General features: G+C 41.9%; 1 protein-coding gene across 1 annotated transcript; it reads right to left on the bottom strand.

Annotated features, from left to right (window-relative positions):
* Window positions 1-2,294: 2,294 nt before the first annotated feature.
* On the bottom strand, window positions 2,295-13,396 carry lipea (lipase, hormone-sensitive a). The gene is made up of 11 exons (XM_080532761.1): window positions 13,359-13,396; window positions 8,423-8,672; window positions 7,861-8,145; window positions 7,548-7,638; window positions 7,176-7,321; window positions 5,452-5,637; window positions 4,963-5,115; window positions 4,663-4,807; window positions 4,139-4,366; window positions 3,465-3,865; window positions 2,295-3,215 (listed from the first exon to the last, which is right to left on the bottom strand). Exons 2-11 carry the CDS (start codon window positions 8,660-8,662, stop codon window positions 2,994-2,996), a joined length of 2,097 nt encoding a protein of 698 aa, XP_080388887.1. The 5' UTR covers window positions 8,663-8,672; window positions 13,359-13,396; the 3' UTR covers window positions 2,295-2,993.
* Window positions 13,397-14,140: the final 744 nt, after the last annotated feature.

The raw sequence follows: 14,140 nt of genomic DNA, 5'->3' as shown, positions 1-14,140 counted from the left end.
TGCTCCTGTGCATCCTATGTCACGGAGTAGGCAAGCAGCTGAGGAACCTACGAAGCCCCTACACCCCACTTCCACAGGGCACGTAACGGCTTTCCAGCCAGCCTCCCTGCACTCCGCCGCCAAATCTGCATACTTGGCTCGCTTCCGCTCGTTGGCTGCCTCCAAACCACCCTCCCAAGGGACAGTGAGTTCGACCAGAAGGACTGTCTTGCAAGCCTCTGACCACATGACCAGGTCTGGTCGGAGCGATGTTTCCACGATCTCCCTGGGGAACTGGAGCTGTCTCCCCAGGTCGACCCTCATGGTCCACTCACTACCCGGTGCGAGGAGTCTTGCTGTATCTCTCTGACGGGAGGGTTTGACTCTCTCTCCGGCCCTTGCAAACTGGATGGGATGTCTGTCTGGAGCGGAAGGTCTGCTGTTTGCCTCCTGTCTGCATGACTCTGCCACCTCTGCCAGCTTTTTCAGCACCAGGTCGTGTCGCCATGTGTAGCGGCCTTGGGACAGCGCTGTCTTGCAGCCTGTCAGGATGTGCTGGAGGCTCGCATTGATGGTGTTGCAAAGGGGGCAGGTCTCTTCGGCAGAAAACCATTGGTGGAGGTTTCGGGGACAAGGCAAGGTGTCATATGTTGCTCTGATCAGGAAGCTGAGCCTAGCTTGGGGGATCTTCCACAGGTCAGACCATGACATGGGCCTGTTTGTGAGACCTTCCCATGACGTCCAGCATCCTTGCTGGCCCTGGGACACTGCCTTTATGTTAAGGCGTTCCTGCTCAGTTCTTTCCACTTCTGCCACCACCATGGCTCTTCGATCTTCTTTGGAAGCCTTTGACCAGAACAAGGGAGTCTCGCCCCTTCCAAGGCCTGCTCTACCCTCCTGGACTCTGCCGACCACCTCGCAGTGCTTCAGCTGGCCGATTGCCAAATCAACCTCCTCTTGGGCTTTCCACTTCCTTCCAGTTCTTATCTGGGTGCCCGCTGCTCTCACCAGCTGGTCAGTGGATTCCCTCAGCTCTAGCACCAATCGAGCCTTCTCTTGCTTGTATCCAGAGCTGATGGATCGCAGTGGCAGTTGAAGCGTGTTCCTACCAAAGAGGCCCACGTCTGAGAGGCATCTTGGCAGTCCCAGCCACTTCCTGATGAACGAGTTTGCCAGCCCGTCCATCTTGCTTACCACTGAGGAGGGGATTTCGCTCATCTTCAGAGGCCACATCACCCTTTGGTACAGTATGAACTGGTAACACCATACTTTGTACTTTCCGGGGAGCTGGCTCTGGTTGATCCTGGCCAGGCCATCTGCGAGCTGCTTCCTCACCGTCTCCCCCATCTGCCTGTCAGAAAGCTCTGCTGTGTAGGTTCGACCCAGGCTGCGGACGGGTTGATTTGCCAGCAATGGGATGTCCTCACCACCTGCGACAAAGATGGTGTTGTCGCTTCTGACTCCTTTCCTGATAGACAGACTGCGTGATTTGGGGGGTTTGATCTTCATCCTCGCCCAGCTCATAAGCCTATCCCACCTTCTTGACATTAGGTGAAGCAATTGCTGCCCAAATGATGCACATACATACTGTATGGCCAGTTTCCAAGAAAGGGTCAAAACTAACTGTCAGATTAGGAACACAGGATAATGAATTAGGTGAGACTGAGATGATACTCAACCAGAGGTTGCTTCCTGTGCAAACACATAATTAATACAGAAATATGGGCAATAGGAAAACAAATTCAAGCTGTGTACTATGATTATTTAAAATGAAAAACATAAAATTAAATAAAGAGTGTGAGGCTACTATATATTGATGACATCTTGATAATTAAGTGGAATGGAGATCAGATATGGTGTTATTATGGATGGTGTGACCACCTACTGTAACTATGGCAAAGAAAAAATATATATATAATAGTGTATGTGTTCTGTAAATTAATTTGAATACATTTGCATTATATGCTAAATGGGGGTGGGGAACAGAGAAAACATGTTCACCTGGGAACATTCTAGATTATCATTTGAGTGAATATCAGCATCATTCTAAAAGCATTCATGTTTTTGGTTTCTCTTTAAAAAAACAAACTATTTTTGTGTTTCTTTTTAACTCTTTCTTGTTGTGGTAAAGTGCGCACATGCACTCTTCAAAAAAAAATACTTATAACTCACAAATATCAACCATGGCTTCAAATTAATTAAATGAAATGAAAACTCAATGTTCAATTATTGTTGAAAATGTTATATTTCAGGTTTTTAAATATACATTTAAAATAGTTTATACATATTTTAAATATCAATTTTCTTTACCAAGAGTCACTTTCACATTCACACATTACTAGTCAACATTAACATCCCCCTTTGTGCACACTTATAGTGTTATGTTGTAAACACATACAAAACAACAGTAGCTTAAATTGACCAAATATATAGTATTCCCTATATTAGTAGCTTTAGTCTTTGAACATTTTACAGACAAGGTCCCAAAACACTTTAACCTATCCATATGGAATCATTTGTACAGTACAGTTTTAATTTCAACAAGGCACAACAGCAGCTTCAATTAAATGCATCTTTGCATTCAGATATTGATGGAAAAGGCTGGTTAACTCTTTATCTTGTTTCATCTTGTTGTCAAGATTCTATATCATGTGCGCATAAGACAAATATTTTACCACGTTTTGATTTATTATGCTCTATTCTGTGCTGACAGGACTGTAGCTCTGCCTTTTTTCTTAAAGCCGGAGTGACACATACAATATCTGAGATATCTTCTCAAACAATTTGATCTGCATGGTGGTCTTCTTTTATAATTTTTTCCCTTACACTTTTCCCTTCACCCTCTCTCCACAAGCTCTTATCTTTCACTCCATTGTGGAGACAACTAATTTTCCCTCCATTTTATTGCGTTGTCCACTGTGACCAAAGTCTTCCCTGTGATTGGTCTCCTGAAGCAGTGGGTAGGCCCCTCCACCAGATGGGCCAGCCTCATGATTGGTCCTTTCCCACTTCAGTCACTTGCAATGGAATGTGGGCGGGTTTTGCTGCTGGAAGACCTCTCTGATTCGCTCCACACAGATATCTGAGGCCACCTGGGTCTCCTTAGAGAGTTGTGATAGGCTGAGGAAGCCATGTGGGAGGTCCTCCACTATCTTCAGGGTCACAGGCTGGCCAACGTCCCGCAGCTTCTTGGCAAACATGACAGAGTCATCCAACAAGGCGTCTAGTGCAGAGGCCTGTAGGGACAGACAGGTGAGTTAGAAAGAGTTAAAACTATTTTAGAAGTTTCAGCAGAAGAGAGAATCCAAGACAGGAGAATAGTGGACAATGAAAAGAGAGATAAACTATGAAAAAAAAGAAAATAATGAATGTGTGTCCCTTTTTCCATTACCTCCTATATCCTCCTTCTTAAATACAGTAACTCCACCACACCCATCCGTCTACACATTCTCTTCTTTCCCCCCTCCCTCCTTCCCTCCTCTCACCACTAAGTGTATAGGTGGCAGGCCTCTAAGCAGGTTGTCTGGGGCCAGCAGAGGCGACACAAATGGGTTCTTAACGATGGGGGAGGATGACGTCTGGATCACAGCCAGCCGTTCAGAGCGCAGGGGCTCAAAGCCCGGTGGGTAGTCCCTGGAGCCTGGAGAGGAGCTGGAGGGGGCACAGGGGGACTCGGAGGGTTTCTGGTACACCTCATTATCTGAGGACCTCCCGTATGACGATGGTAGTGATCCCATGCCCCCTGAAGTCCAGCTGGAGTCCAGGAAGGACTGGATCCAATTGGACGCCCCCTGGGTGAGGTCACTGATCAGCACAGCGGTGTCTCTACCTAGCGTGCTTAGTGTGTTGTTGTCCTCTGATGGCTGTACTGTCTGAGTGTCGATACCTGGAGAGGGTGATGGAGAAGTATATGTAAGAGAGACATTTAAAACCTATATGAATACAGGTGTACTCTCCCATGTCTTTTTTCAGACACATATCAGACATATATATATTAAATTGTCACTTTATTTTGTTGTTTTGTGGTCTGACCTGCTGTAACACCTGCACTTGGGGATCAATAAAGTTTCTATCTACCTATCTATCCATCTACTGAGGCAAACTTAGTCCTGTCACACTCTCTTTTGAATGTTTTGAATACACTCCCTCCCCCCCTTACCAGCATAGGCGTTGAGGCACTTGGAGAGCACACCCAAGGGCAGCAGAGGGTCAATGAGGGTGAGCAGGCGGGAGGGTGAGGCGCTAGTGGTGAGCAGGGTGGCGGGGTAGGCAGCCATGATTCCGTCAGGGACACGTACGCCACTGGTTATGGCTTTCATGGACACAGTGATGCACAGGTTCCCTCCAGCACTGTCACCAGCCAGACACACACGCTCTGCTGTGGAACCTGTGGAACAAAACAAGCAGTCTGTTATTAATACTTCTGTATTTACAGTTTTATTGATTCTTACATGTAACATCAATGAAAGTTTAGATTATTAATTGACAATATCAAAAGCCAGTTGACCAAATAGAGTAACACTGACACCGTTTGTCTATATTTACAATATTCCATTATTGCTTCTAACAATAGCCTCTTTGTTTTTATTGTAAAGTGCACTTTATTGCATTCCAATAATGTGTTTGTTTGAGTGAGTGATTGATTGACTGATTGATTGATTGATTGATTGATTGAACACTGACCAAGAAGATGGCAGTTCTTGAGTGCCCAACAATAAGCGTAGAAGCATTCTTCCAGGGCTCTGGGGAAGGGGGCTTCTGGGGCCAGAGAGTAGTCTACAGACAAGATGGGGACTTTCAGATCCTTGGACCAGCTCTTCAGATAGTACTAGGAGCGTGAAGGAAAGGTGAAGAAAAGGGGAAAATAGAATCCATGGTAAACACTAAGCCCCAAACTCCACTCTCTCATTGCTGTGAGACTAGGATTGAAGATTGAAGATTTGTGTAAGTACATTCTGGCTACGACTATCCCTTCCTCCATACCTCATGAGATTTGGAGGTCTGGGCCACGAAGCCTCCTCCATGAAAGTGTATGAGCAGCCAGGGGGACAGCGGGCACTTCTGAGGTCTGTGGACTAGAGACAGGGATATAGGAGGAGCTTCTGTACGAGAGAAGGCCAACAACTCCTCACTGTCCTGGGGAAAGAAACGAGTGAAAGGGGGAGTGAGACAGGGACAGAAAAAACATAGACATGCAAGAAAGAAAAAAAAGAAGAAGAGATAAACAGTACAGCACAAACGGTAGGGTTCAAATTACAGACTGGGGTACCAACATAGATTTGGACACTTTAGGGAAGGGAGGGCCTCTTTTGATACTGCATTTTGTTGTCTAGGACTTGTACTCTGCAATGTCAGTAAAGTTGAATCTAATCTATTCTAATCTAATATTTCAAAATTGTCATTTAAACCCTACATCACCTAGCTAACATCACCTAGCTAATAATCATAGAGATGACATAAGATGCCACTCACCTGGCCCTCTCGCAGCACGTAGGATATGAGGCGCACGTGGACAGGCCCAGGGCCCCAGTGAGCCACTGGGGGGGACACGGTGGCTAAGAGACAGGGGTCGGCGGACAGGGGGAGTTGAAGGGGCACAGGAGGCAGCGTCAGGGTGAGGTTTACCTGCACTAGGTTAGAGGCTATACTAGCCAAGCCCTGTGAGAGGGAAGAGAAAGGAAAGGATGGATAAAGAGAGCAAGAAAAGTGACAGAGTGAATAGGGGGAAAAGACACATACAGTTAGGTATAAGGGTTGGGCAGTTACACGGTTATACCTGAAACCGCGTAAAAAAATAAATAATAGTATAGTAAATCATAATTTGTTAATACCGTCATAAAACCGTCATAAATTGCTGTATATAATAAACGCCTTGAGAGTGTTTGTCCAGCACCACTGTCTGTGTGGTTGAAGATGCTATGAACGGGATTGACAGAATGTTTTGTAAACAATGTCATTTGTCAAATAAATAACCTGTCAAAAAAGTCTTCCCTCTTCCCTCCACTTCCTCTTCCAATCACACGTGACCTCCGCTCAGACCGTATCATGCGTGCTACCTGTTTACAGCTGTCACCAAACGTTTAGAACTTAACGTTCTAGCTACATTCTGTACGCTGTAATTCTCACCGATCTACGAGTGACTTTGGATGACTATTTTGTCTTATTGTTTTTTCATTCAACTTTTTACAGCTGAGGACCAAACAACCGGTGAACTATACCAAACTTGAAGCAATGCCACCAAAAGGGAGAAGAGGAAGAGGAGACGAGGACTATGTGACTATAACACAGGTGTGTGAGCTGATAGAACAGCAGAAAATGTTCTATAAAGAGCTGTTGGAACCACAGGAGCGCAGCTATAAGAACTTTCTAACAATAAGGCAAACAACAAGAGACTTTACCGTGCGTGCCCAGACCGTTACGTGCCTTGCTGAAGCCTGAAAAAGTAAACATGCTTGTTTTTCTGATGAAAAACCTAGAATAGGCTTGTGACAGAAGACAGAAGCAGCCGGATAAATTCTGAAGTGTTTAGGGATATACTGTCTGCTCAGATTCAGCCAAGTTCAGCATAATTGCTTGGACGGCGCTTCACCGCACAGATTGACAAAAAAAAAAAGGATCTGACATCTGATCTCAACCGGATCGATAAAAGTATATAATATTCTGCAATGGCCGAGTCACCTGATCTCAACCAGATCGAGCCTGCATTTCACTTGCTGAAGGCAAAACTAAAGGCAGAAAGACCCATGAACAAACAACAACTGAAGACAGCTACAGTAAAGGCCTGGCAAAGCATCACAAAGGAGGAAACCCAGAATTTGGTGATGTCCATGGGTGCCCGACTTCAGGCAGTCATTGCCTTACTTCAACAAAGTATTAAACATTTATATTTTGTTTATGATTATGTTAATTTGTCGACATTTGAGCCCCTGAAAATAGGGGACAATTCCAAAAAGTATTTTTTTGTTCACTTGAATTAAAGCTGAAAGCCTGAACTTCAATTGCATCTCGATTGTTTCATTTCAAATCCATTGTGTTGGCAGACAGAGCTAAAACTATGGAAATTGTGTCACTGTCCAAATATTTCCGTACATAAAACTAGATCAGGTGAGAATGCATGATGATAATTGACAACGAAGTTACGCCTTAGTTGCAACATTTCTTGCAAAATATTGCATGCAACATTCTCCTCCCCTCACCGACATAAGCCCGGACTCTGTGAGGTTCCAAAAGGACTTCCAGAACTGCATGTCCAAGTTCTGGGTAATCCGCTCAAACTCTGCACCCCTCAGCTCTGGGTCCATGACATATTTCCCAGATGTGAGGAGGGAGAATGCTGCCATGCCTGCCACAACATAAAGAAATAAGGAAAACCCAGGGAAAAAATGATGTTGTCAAAGTGATATATCTCAGTGCATTGCCAATCTTAAACCAGCATTTAAAATGTTTATGATATTAAACAAGATTTTGAAATCCAAAACTTCTACTACACTTCTCACTGACTGCATGTTTACAGTAAATTAAGACGTGGCACACAGTTTTGAACCTTGATATTAAAAAGACAGATTTACCTAAACCAGTATGCTGTTTTCCATAGCTCTCTCCAAACGAGACCATGCTTATGACAACTGTCTGCAGGAATGGGCGAAGGGCTGGTGAGAACTGGTGGAAAAAAGAGAACAAAAAAGAAAGGGGAGGACTTCAATATAATAACAGCCATCATGTTTACAAATGACTCACTTATGTATTTGTTGTAAGTCGCTTTGGATAAAGGCGTCTGCTAAATGCCAAAAATGTAAATGTTGTCAAGGTCTCTGTACTACAGATCTGGGAGGTGCGTGGAGTGTTTGTCCCTGGTGGTCAGACCGACTGCACATGACTGACCTGAAATCCCAGGCAGCGGCCGTAGAAGCAGGCCTTGTGCATGGAGGTGTACTCCCTGACAAACCTCTGGCTCAGGTCTCCTTCCGGCAGGGAGTAGAGCTGACCGTGGTCGTTGTCATTGAGCAGGTGCTGGGCGAGGTAGAGGAGGGCACGGAGCTGGCACAGGGCACTGCAGTAGGCCTCCATCTCGGAGGCGTTGTGCTCGGCTCTGAAGAAGGCACTGTAGCAGTTGGAAGTGGTGTAGCGAGCCTTGTCGATGATGTGGAAAAGGCAGGATAGCAACACCTGGAGTGTGTGTGTGTGTGTGTGTGTGGGAGGGCAGGGGGGGGGGGGGGGGGGGGTGAGAGACAGAGAGACAGAGAGAGGGAGAGTTAACAAAAATATACAATTCATACATTCCGTTCATTTCTTGTTTTTGCACTGCTATGATGTATCAGGGTCCCATTGTATTACTTTTGAATGAGTAATTGGCTCTCTGCCTCTTGATGATCACAGAATGAGAATTTGTTATAATAGTGACACATTCTCATCCAGTGTGGTGAGGTTTAGTGGCTAGTAATACCTTAACCAGTGTGCGGTACCCGTTTCCAGGGGTTTGTGCATCAAAGTCATAGTGGTGGAAGATTCTGGTGAAGCCAGCGACCACAGACTCGACGGCACGGCCATGGCACTGAATCTGCCTGATGGATGTCACCAGGCGCCTGGCAGCGTCTACGTACGGCAAATCAGGAGGGCCAGAGAAAACAACGATGTTTTCCTCACATACAGCCTCCAAGGCCGCAAACACTGCCTTGTAATCCATGGCTGAGAGGCTGTAGAAGGAAAATGAGAGCACACACACAAAACATGAACACATAACAAAACAAAAAAAAACATACTATAATCACAGGATATATTACCGTGCCATCCATCCAGTTGAAATGCAGGACATTGGAAATGTGGAAATGTGGGTCATTCCATGTCAAATCAACAAGCCATGGCTCCCACCATCTCAGAATGCTCTGAAATAGTTTCTGTAGTTAGAAACAGATAATATAAGTATTCATTCATCATTATTTAGCAGAAATATAGTTTCTTCCCTGACAAATAAGCTAATTGATGTACCCAAATGACCCATTTTCATTTTGTAGGATTCATATAATAGCCTAATCAATAGAATTCAAACCTCAAATCTGGTTTGGATAAAAGTCCTACCTGGTAATGATTAAAACATAAGACATGAGGAATCCAAAACCATCAAAAGTTACCTCCAAACACATTCTTTAGAAGTTTTTATCAGCCAGTATGGAATATCAGTTCCCTAACTCAGACAAGTAATATTAAGCTGTGACCTGGAGTTTTGTTTCTTCATACTATGTAATGTATTTACAGGTAATCTGGGTGCTGCCCTGTGCAAATATATTAGTCATTGAAGTTGTGTGTCTAATGTAGCATTATACAGTGTGATAGTACCAGATTCATTCCACTAGATGGCACTGTTCCTGTTATTAGGTGAAAATAGTGCAAACAAAATACATTTCAGTGTTAATTCACAGCTGGATTCATCATGTCTTAATCATCATCAAGTATGACTTTGGTCCAAATCAGATTTGGGGTTTGAATTCTACTGAATATCATATGAATACCACAAAATCAAAATGGCCAACTTGGGTACAAATTAGCTTATTTGTCAGGGATGAAGCAATATTTCTACAAAATAATGATGCAGAAATACTTATCTTGTGTTTTTAACTACAGAAGCCAGCTCAGAAAAGAAATTGTCTGTTGATTTGACATGGAATGACCCACATGATTAGTGTCTTTACAAGTATGGTTGTTTGTGGATAGTTCAGTGTAAAAAGACACAAGGACCAAAATGTGAAATTCATCAGAACATTCATCAGAACAAATTGGGTGTGAAATGAAAGCTAGTTTGGGGGAAATCTGGGGAAAGTCAGAAATACATTTTCCAACCATTTTCTATCATAAGAATACAGATGGGTCAATGACGAATAAGGCTTCTAAAACGTGTTTTTTTTTTTTACTTTGTTCAAAATACATAAAATTTATATTTTTGAGTATGTGACAATGTGCTTAAACATGCCGCATTTGTTAATTTGTTTAAATATATATATTTTTACTGTATTTCTAACTTAATTGCTCAAAAACTGTCAGGTGGCGCAACCAATTATTTGTAAAAGTATTTATATTTTCCTATTATTTATTTATTAAGTGAAATCTTTGTCATGTATCTATTATCTACGTATATCTATCTATATCTATTAGACAGAAAAATAAAAAATAAAAAAATGTTTTTGGGCTGCTTTTTCCTTCAACGACAGTGGCATCTAAAATTATTAAAATTAAAGACATTATAATCGTGAAATGTTTAAAAGTGTTAATATATATTTAAGTAGACACAAATACACATTTTAGAGCATCTTGGAGCTTTAAATAACAGTATTTATTCCATATAGTGGCATTAATTGTGGTTGCGCCAACTGACATACCGGTTGCACCACCTGACTTTTGCCACTGATTTCAAGTTAAACAGACTTCTACTTGGACACCTGCATTAGCTTTGACCTATGCTAGCAATATCATACAAATCATTTTAAAACAGAATAGTCGTTTTTTTGATAAAATAACATTTTTACATTGGTTGTACCACCTGACATGGAAAATATACCCTCCTACCTCTGAGGTGAAACTATCTATTTTTATCAATATTTGAGAGCGCTCTACACATCTTTTCACTCAGCCACAGATGTCAGACAGGGTCCTCTGGATGATGACACATTTGGCTGATGCAATAGTCTCTTGATTTCAAAATAAAAGTCCCATGTTTACGGTTGTGCCACCCTGACATTTGAGGGAAAAAAAAGTTCCTCAATTATCTTAATAGCTTTAAAACTATTGTTATTTGTAAATGTGTGTTTATTTGAAAGGTTTCAAACATAAAATCATGCCACAGTATTTTATATTGAATATATTATTATTAAAATACCACTTTTAACAGTGTTCTTAATCTGTTCCTTTGTTGAGACGGTTGCGCCACCTGACATTTTGGGGGTTTGAGATGCTAAAACACAAAGTAATCCATATTATTAGAATGTACTGACAATACATTCAAACTAACCATGTTGTATAGAATAAAATCATATATGACTTGAATTGATTAATCTATTTTTAAATGGAAATAATATACATGACACAAAAATATGCATGTCACGTCATTGACCCGTTCTTAATCCCGTGCGAATCGGCCATGTCCGTAAAAATTCGTCCAACTCAGAGGTCCTATGATAATACTAATCTAATGTGAATCGACATGTCGGTGATTTGGGGTGAATTAAGTTTTCTCCGCCCCTTTTTTCTGCCACGTGTTTGAGAACTAAGGAGCCCTGGAGTGCCCATAGAGAGAGAAAAGAAAGAAAAAGTGGCCAAATTTACTATTAAAAAGTATTTGAAAAGTGTTTAGAAAAACATTAAACCTCATTAATGTTCAAGTATAGACCCTGGTCCACTAATATCAACACCTGTATTTCATTTTTAGGAAATGGTTTGGCTTCTGTAAGTTTAAGAATCATTGCCCAGACAGTCTCTGGGCTATTCTGTTACTAAAAATATATTTTCAAACGGCTGATGAGGAGCAAGGATAATGAAAGTAAGAAGTAAGAAGTATAGACCTAACACACACTTGTTGGGCTTTTAGTTGATTTAGTTTATGAATTAAGAAGTGATTCAAACTGGTAACAGAATGACCAAATCAAATTGGTGACGGAATTACTGAAATGTAATTGGCAAATTGGTTAAGTTACACAGAACCTAAAATGGTTCTTCGGCTGACCCTGTGGGTGAACCCTTTAAAGAATCCATTTGGGTTCCATGTAGAATGCTTTTGGAACCCCAAAATGGGTCTATACTTGGAATTACAAGGGTTCCAAAAGGGTTCTTCGACAGGAACGACCGAAAAGCACTGCATCAACATCCTCACCTCATGCTCCGATTCATGGAGACTTCATTATTGTTCAGAATCAGTACAGTGGGAAAGCAAAGCCAGCACCTCACACACATACTGTGATTAGATGAGGCTAATCAGCTAATAATTCCAACAGTAAAAACAAAACGGTGCAGCAGCTTTCAGTCACGCTGCTGCATGCTCCTGGAACAAACTACCTGAAGAAATCAAACAGGCCCAAACCCTTAAAATATTTAAATCTAAGCTAAAGACGTTCATGTTTTGCAGCAGTTATGATTAAGCACAAACACTTCTATCAATGTCTTTTTTCCATTAACTATTGTCTTACATTTTTTATCTATTTACTTCTTATACTTGCATTCATTGTAATTTGTATTTTCTATTTTCTATGCTGCTCTTGCTGTTTTTAAATAATGCACTTTGAATTGCCACTGTTGTATGAATTGTGCTATACAAATAAACTTGCCTTGCCTTGCCTTGCCTTGATTAATATGATAACTAACCCTAACCGAAGGAACTTCCCATGGAACAATTTTAATATTCCCATGGAATTGCCCCTGGGTCAAAGGTCAAACAAGATAAGAACATGCTCCAGCCCAGAAGTCCTCCTGCTGCAAACAGACTTTACCTAACGTTGTAAGATAATGAGATAACAGTATGGAATAACACATTTCAGTTTCTATTCATAACAACCATTCAATGAAAATAATAGGATGTATCACAAATCAAACCATTGAAACAAGTTGTGTTGGCATATATTTCAACGTAATTTCTATTTCTTTTATTTTATTTTTATGAAATAAAGCTTGACCAATGTCTTTTCCACTGCTACCAAAAGCTGTCACTGTCAAAATGTATTTAGTAAACAACTGACATTGTCATACTTCTCAACTTCAAAAAGTGTGTTAATAAATCAAATCACCTTGTGTAATGTAATTACTTATGGGCAATGTTGTAGCAGTGCAAATTCCTTTACCTTATTTCTGGATAATTCACTCTTGCCGTCTCGGTTTCTACAACTGTTACATTTCCAGAATGGGCTTATAAACTATTTTGTTTGGAACTACCCATCAGTGATATAACTAAGGCCCACCTCTCAAAACGGCTCTTTGAACCTAAACAGCTGATAGATTACGTCATAACACAGCGATACTGTTTAGATGGCAACAAACTAACAACTCCACGATCAGCTTTCAAGGCTGCGGGTGGCCGCAATATCGTCTTTCCGGAGAGTAAACGGCGGATTGGGCTAAGCTACATCCAAAATCCAAAAGACACTGTTCAATATTCACAACAGGCATTTTACAAATGAAAACGAGTTGGTTCAACTCGAACTAATGTCAAACTTCACACGACAGAGAACTTTTGATACGCCCAAGTTAGTACACATTTCACTGTAGCTATGACATAATTGTGACAGACGAGAATGCCGACAACAACGACATTTGTGCGGACATTGGCAGAACAAGTGAGCGTTATGTCTATTACAAGTTTGTGTTAAAAAGCTAAAGCTTCGTGTATTTCAGTCCTTACTTACCAACACGCATCCTCCTATCTGCTTACAGTTTCTTTTTCGCCCCCACAGAACCCTGGGTAAGCAGGTCATGTGAGCAGCGCCCGAAACTCACATCTCTGATCGCAGTCGCATCCGATACATCTGACACACAAGCCCTTGAGGACACGTTCCCCATTGTGTAATATCAAAACCAAGCAGAATTATCGGGCTTTTTATTATTATTTATTTATTATTCTTTGACATTCTCGCTGGCCAGTTCACTTGCCTTGCGTTTGTTCTCAAAATATAATTTTATCAACAAAATGACACTAGGCTATAGGCTTAGGCTTACTAGACACATTACATAAATGCAGTGAAGCATAATGATATTGGACAGCTGAGAGACAGCTGACGTCTTACTATTTTTAAATACATGGTTACATATTATGTCTCTGGCTCTTTTTAGTTCAAACGGAGTACAGTGCATTGCTGGTAGCCTACATCATAAATAGGCAATGTAAGAAGGAAGGGAGGAATAGATATGGCTAAGGTATATACACCAGAGTGTAGCCACCTGTAAGTGTGTGTGTGTGTGTGTGTGTGTGTGTGTGTGTGTGTGTGTGTGTGTGTGTGTGTGTGTGTGTGTGTGTGCGTGCGTGCGTGCGTGCGTGCGTGTGTGTGTGAGTGTGTGTGTGTGTGTGTGTGTGTGTGTGTGTGTGTGTGTGTGTGGGGGGGGGGGGTGCGTGTGCGTGTGCGTGTGTATGAGTGTGTGGGAGAATGAGTCAGTGAGAGTGTATGGCTGCAATGTTCTCCAACATCAGAGC

Source organism: Nansenia antarctica, assembly GCF_963989245.1.
Source record: "Nansenia antarctica genome assembly, chromosome: 5".
NCBI classification, from domain to species: domain Eukaryota; kingdom Metazoa; phylum Chordata; class Actinopteri; order Argentiniformes; family Microstomatidae; genus Nansenia; species Nansenia antarctica.
This window is presented reverse-complemented; position numbering and strand designations above follow the sequence as displayed.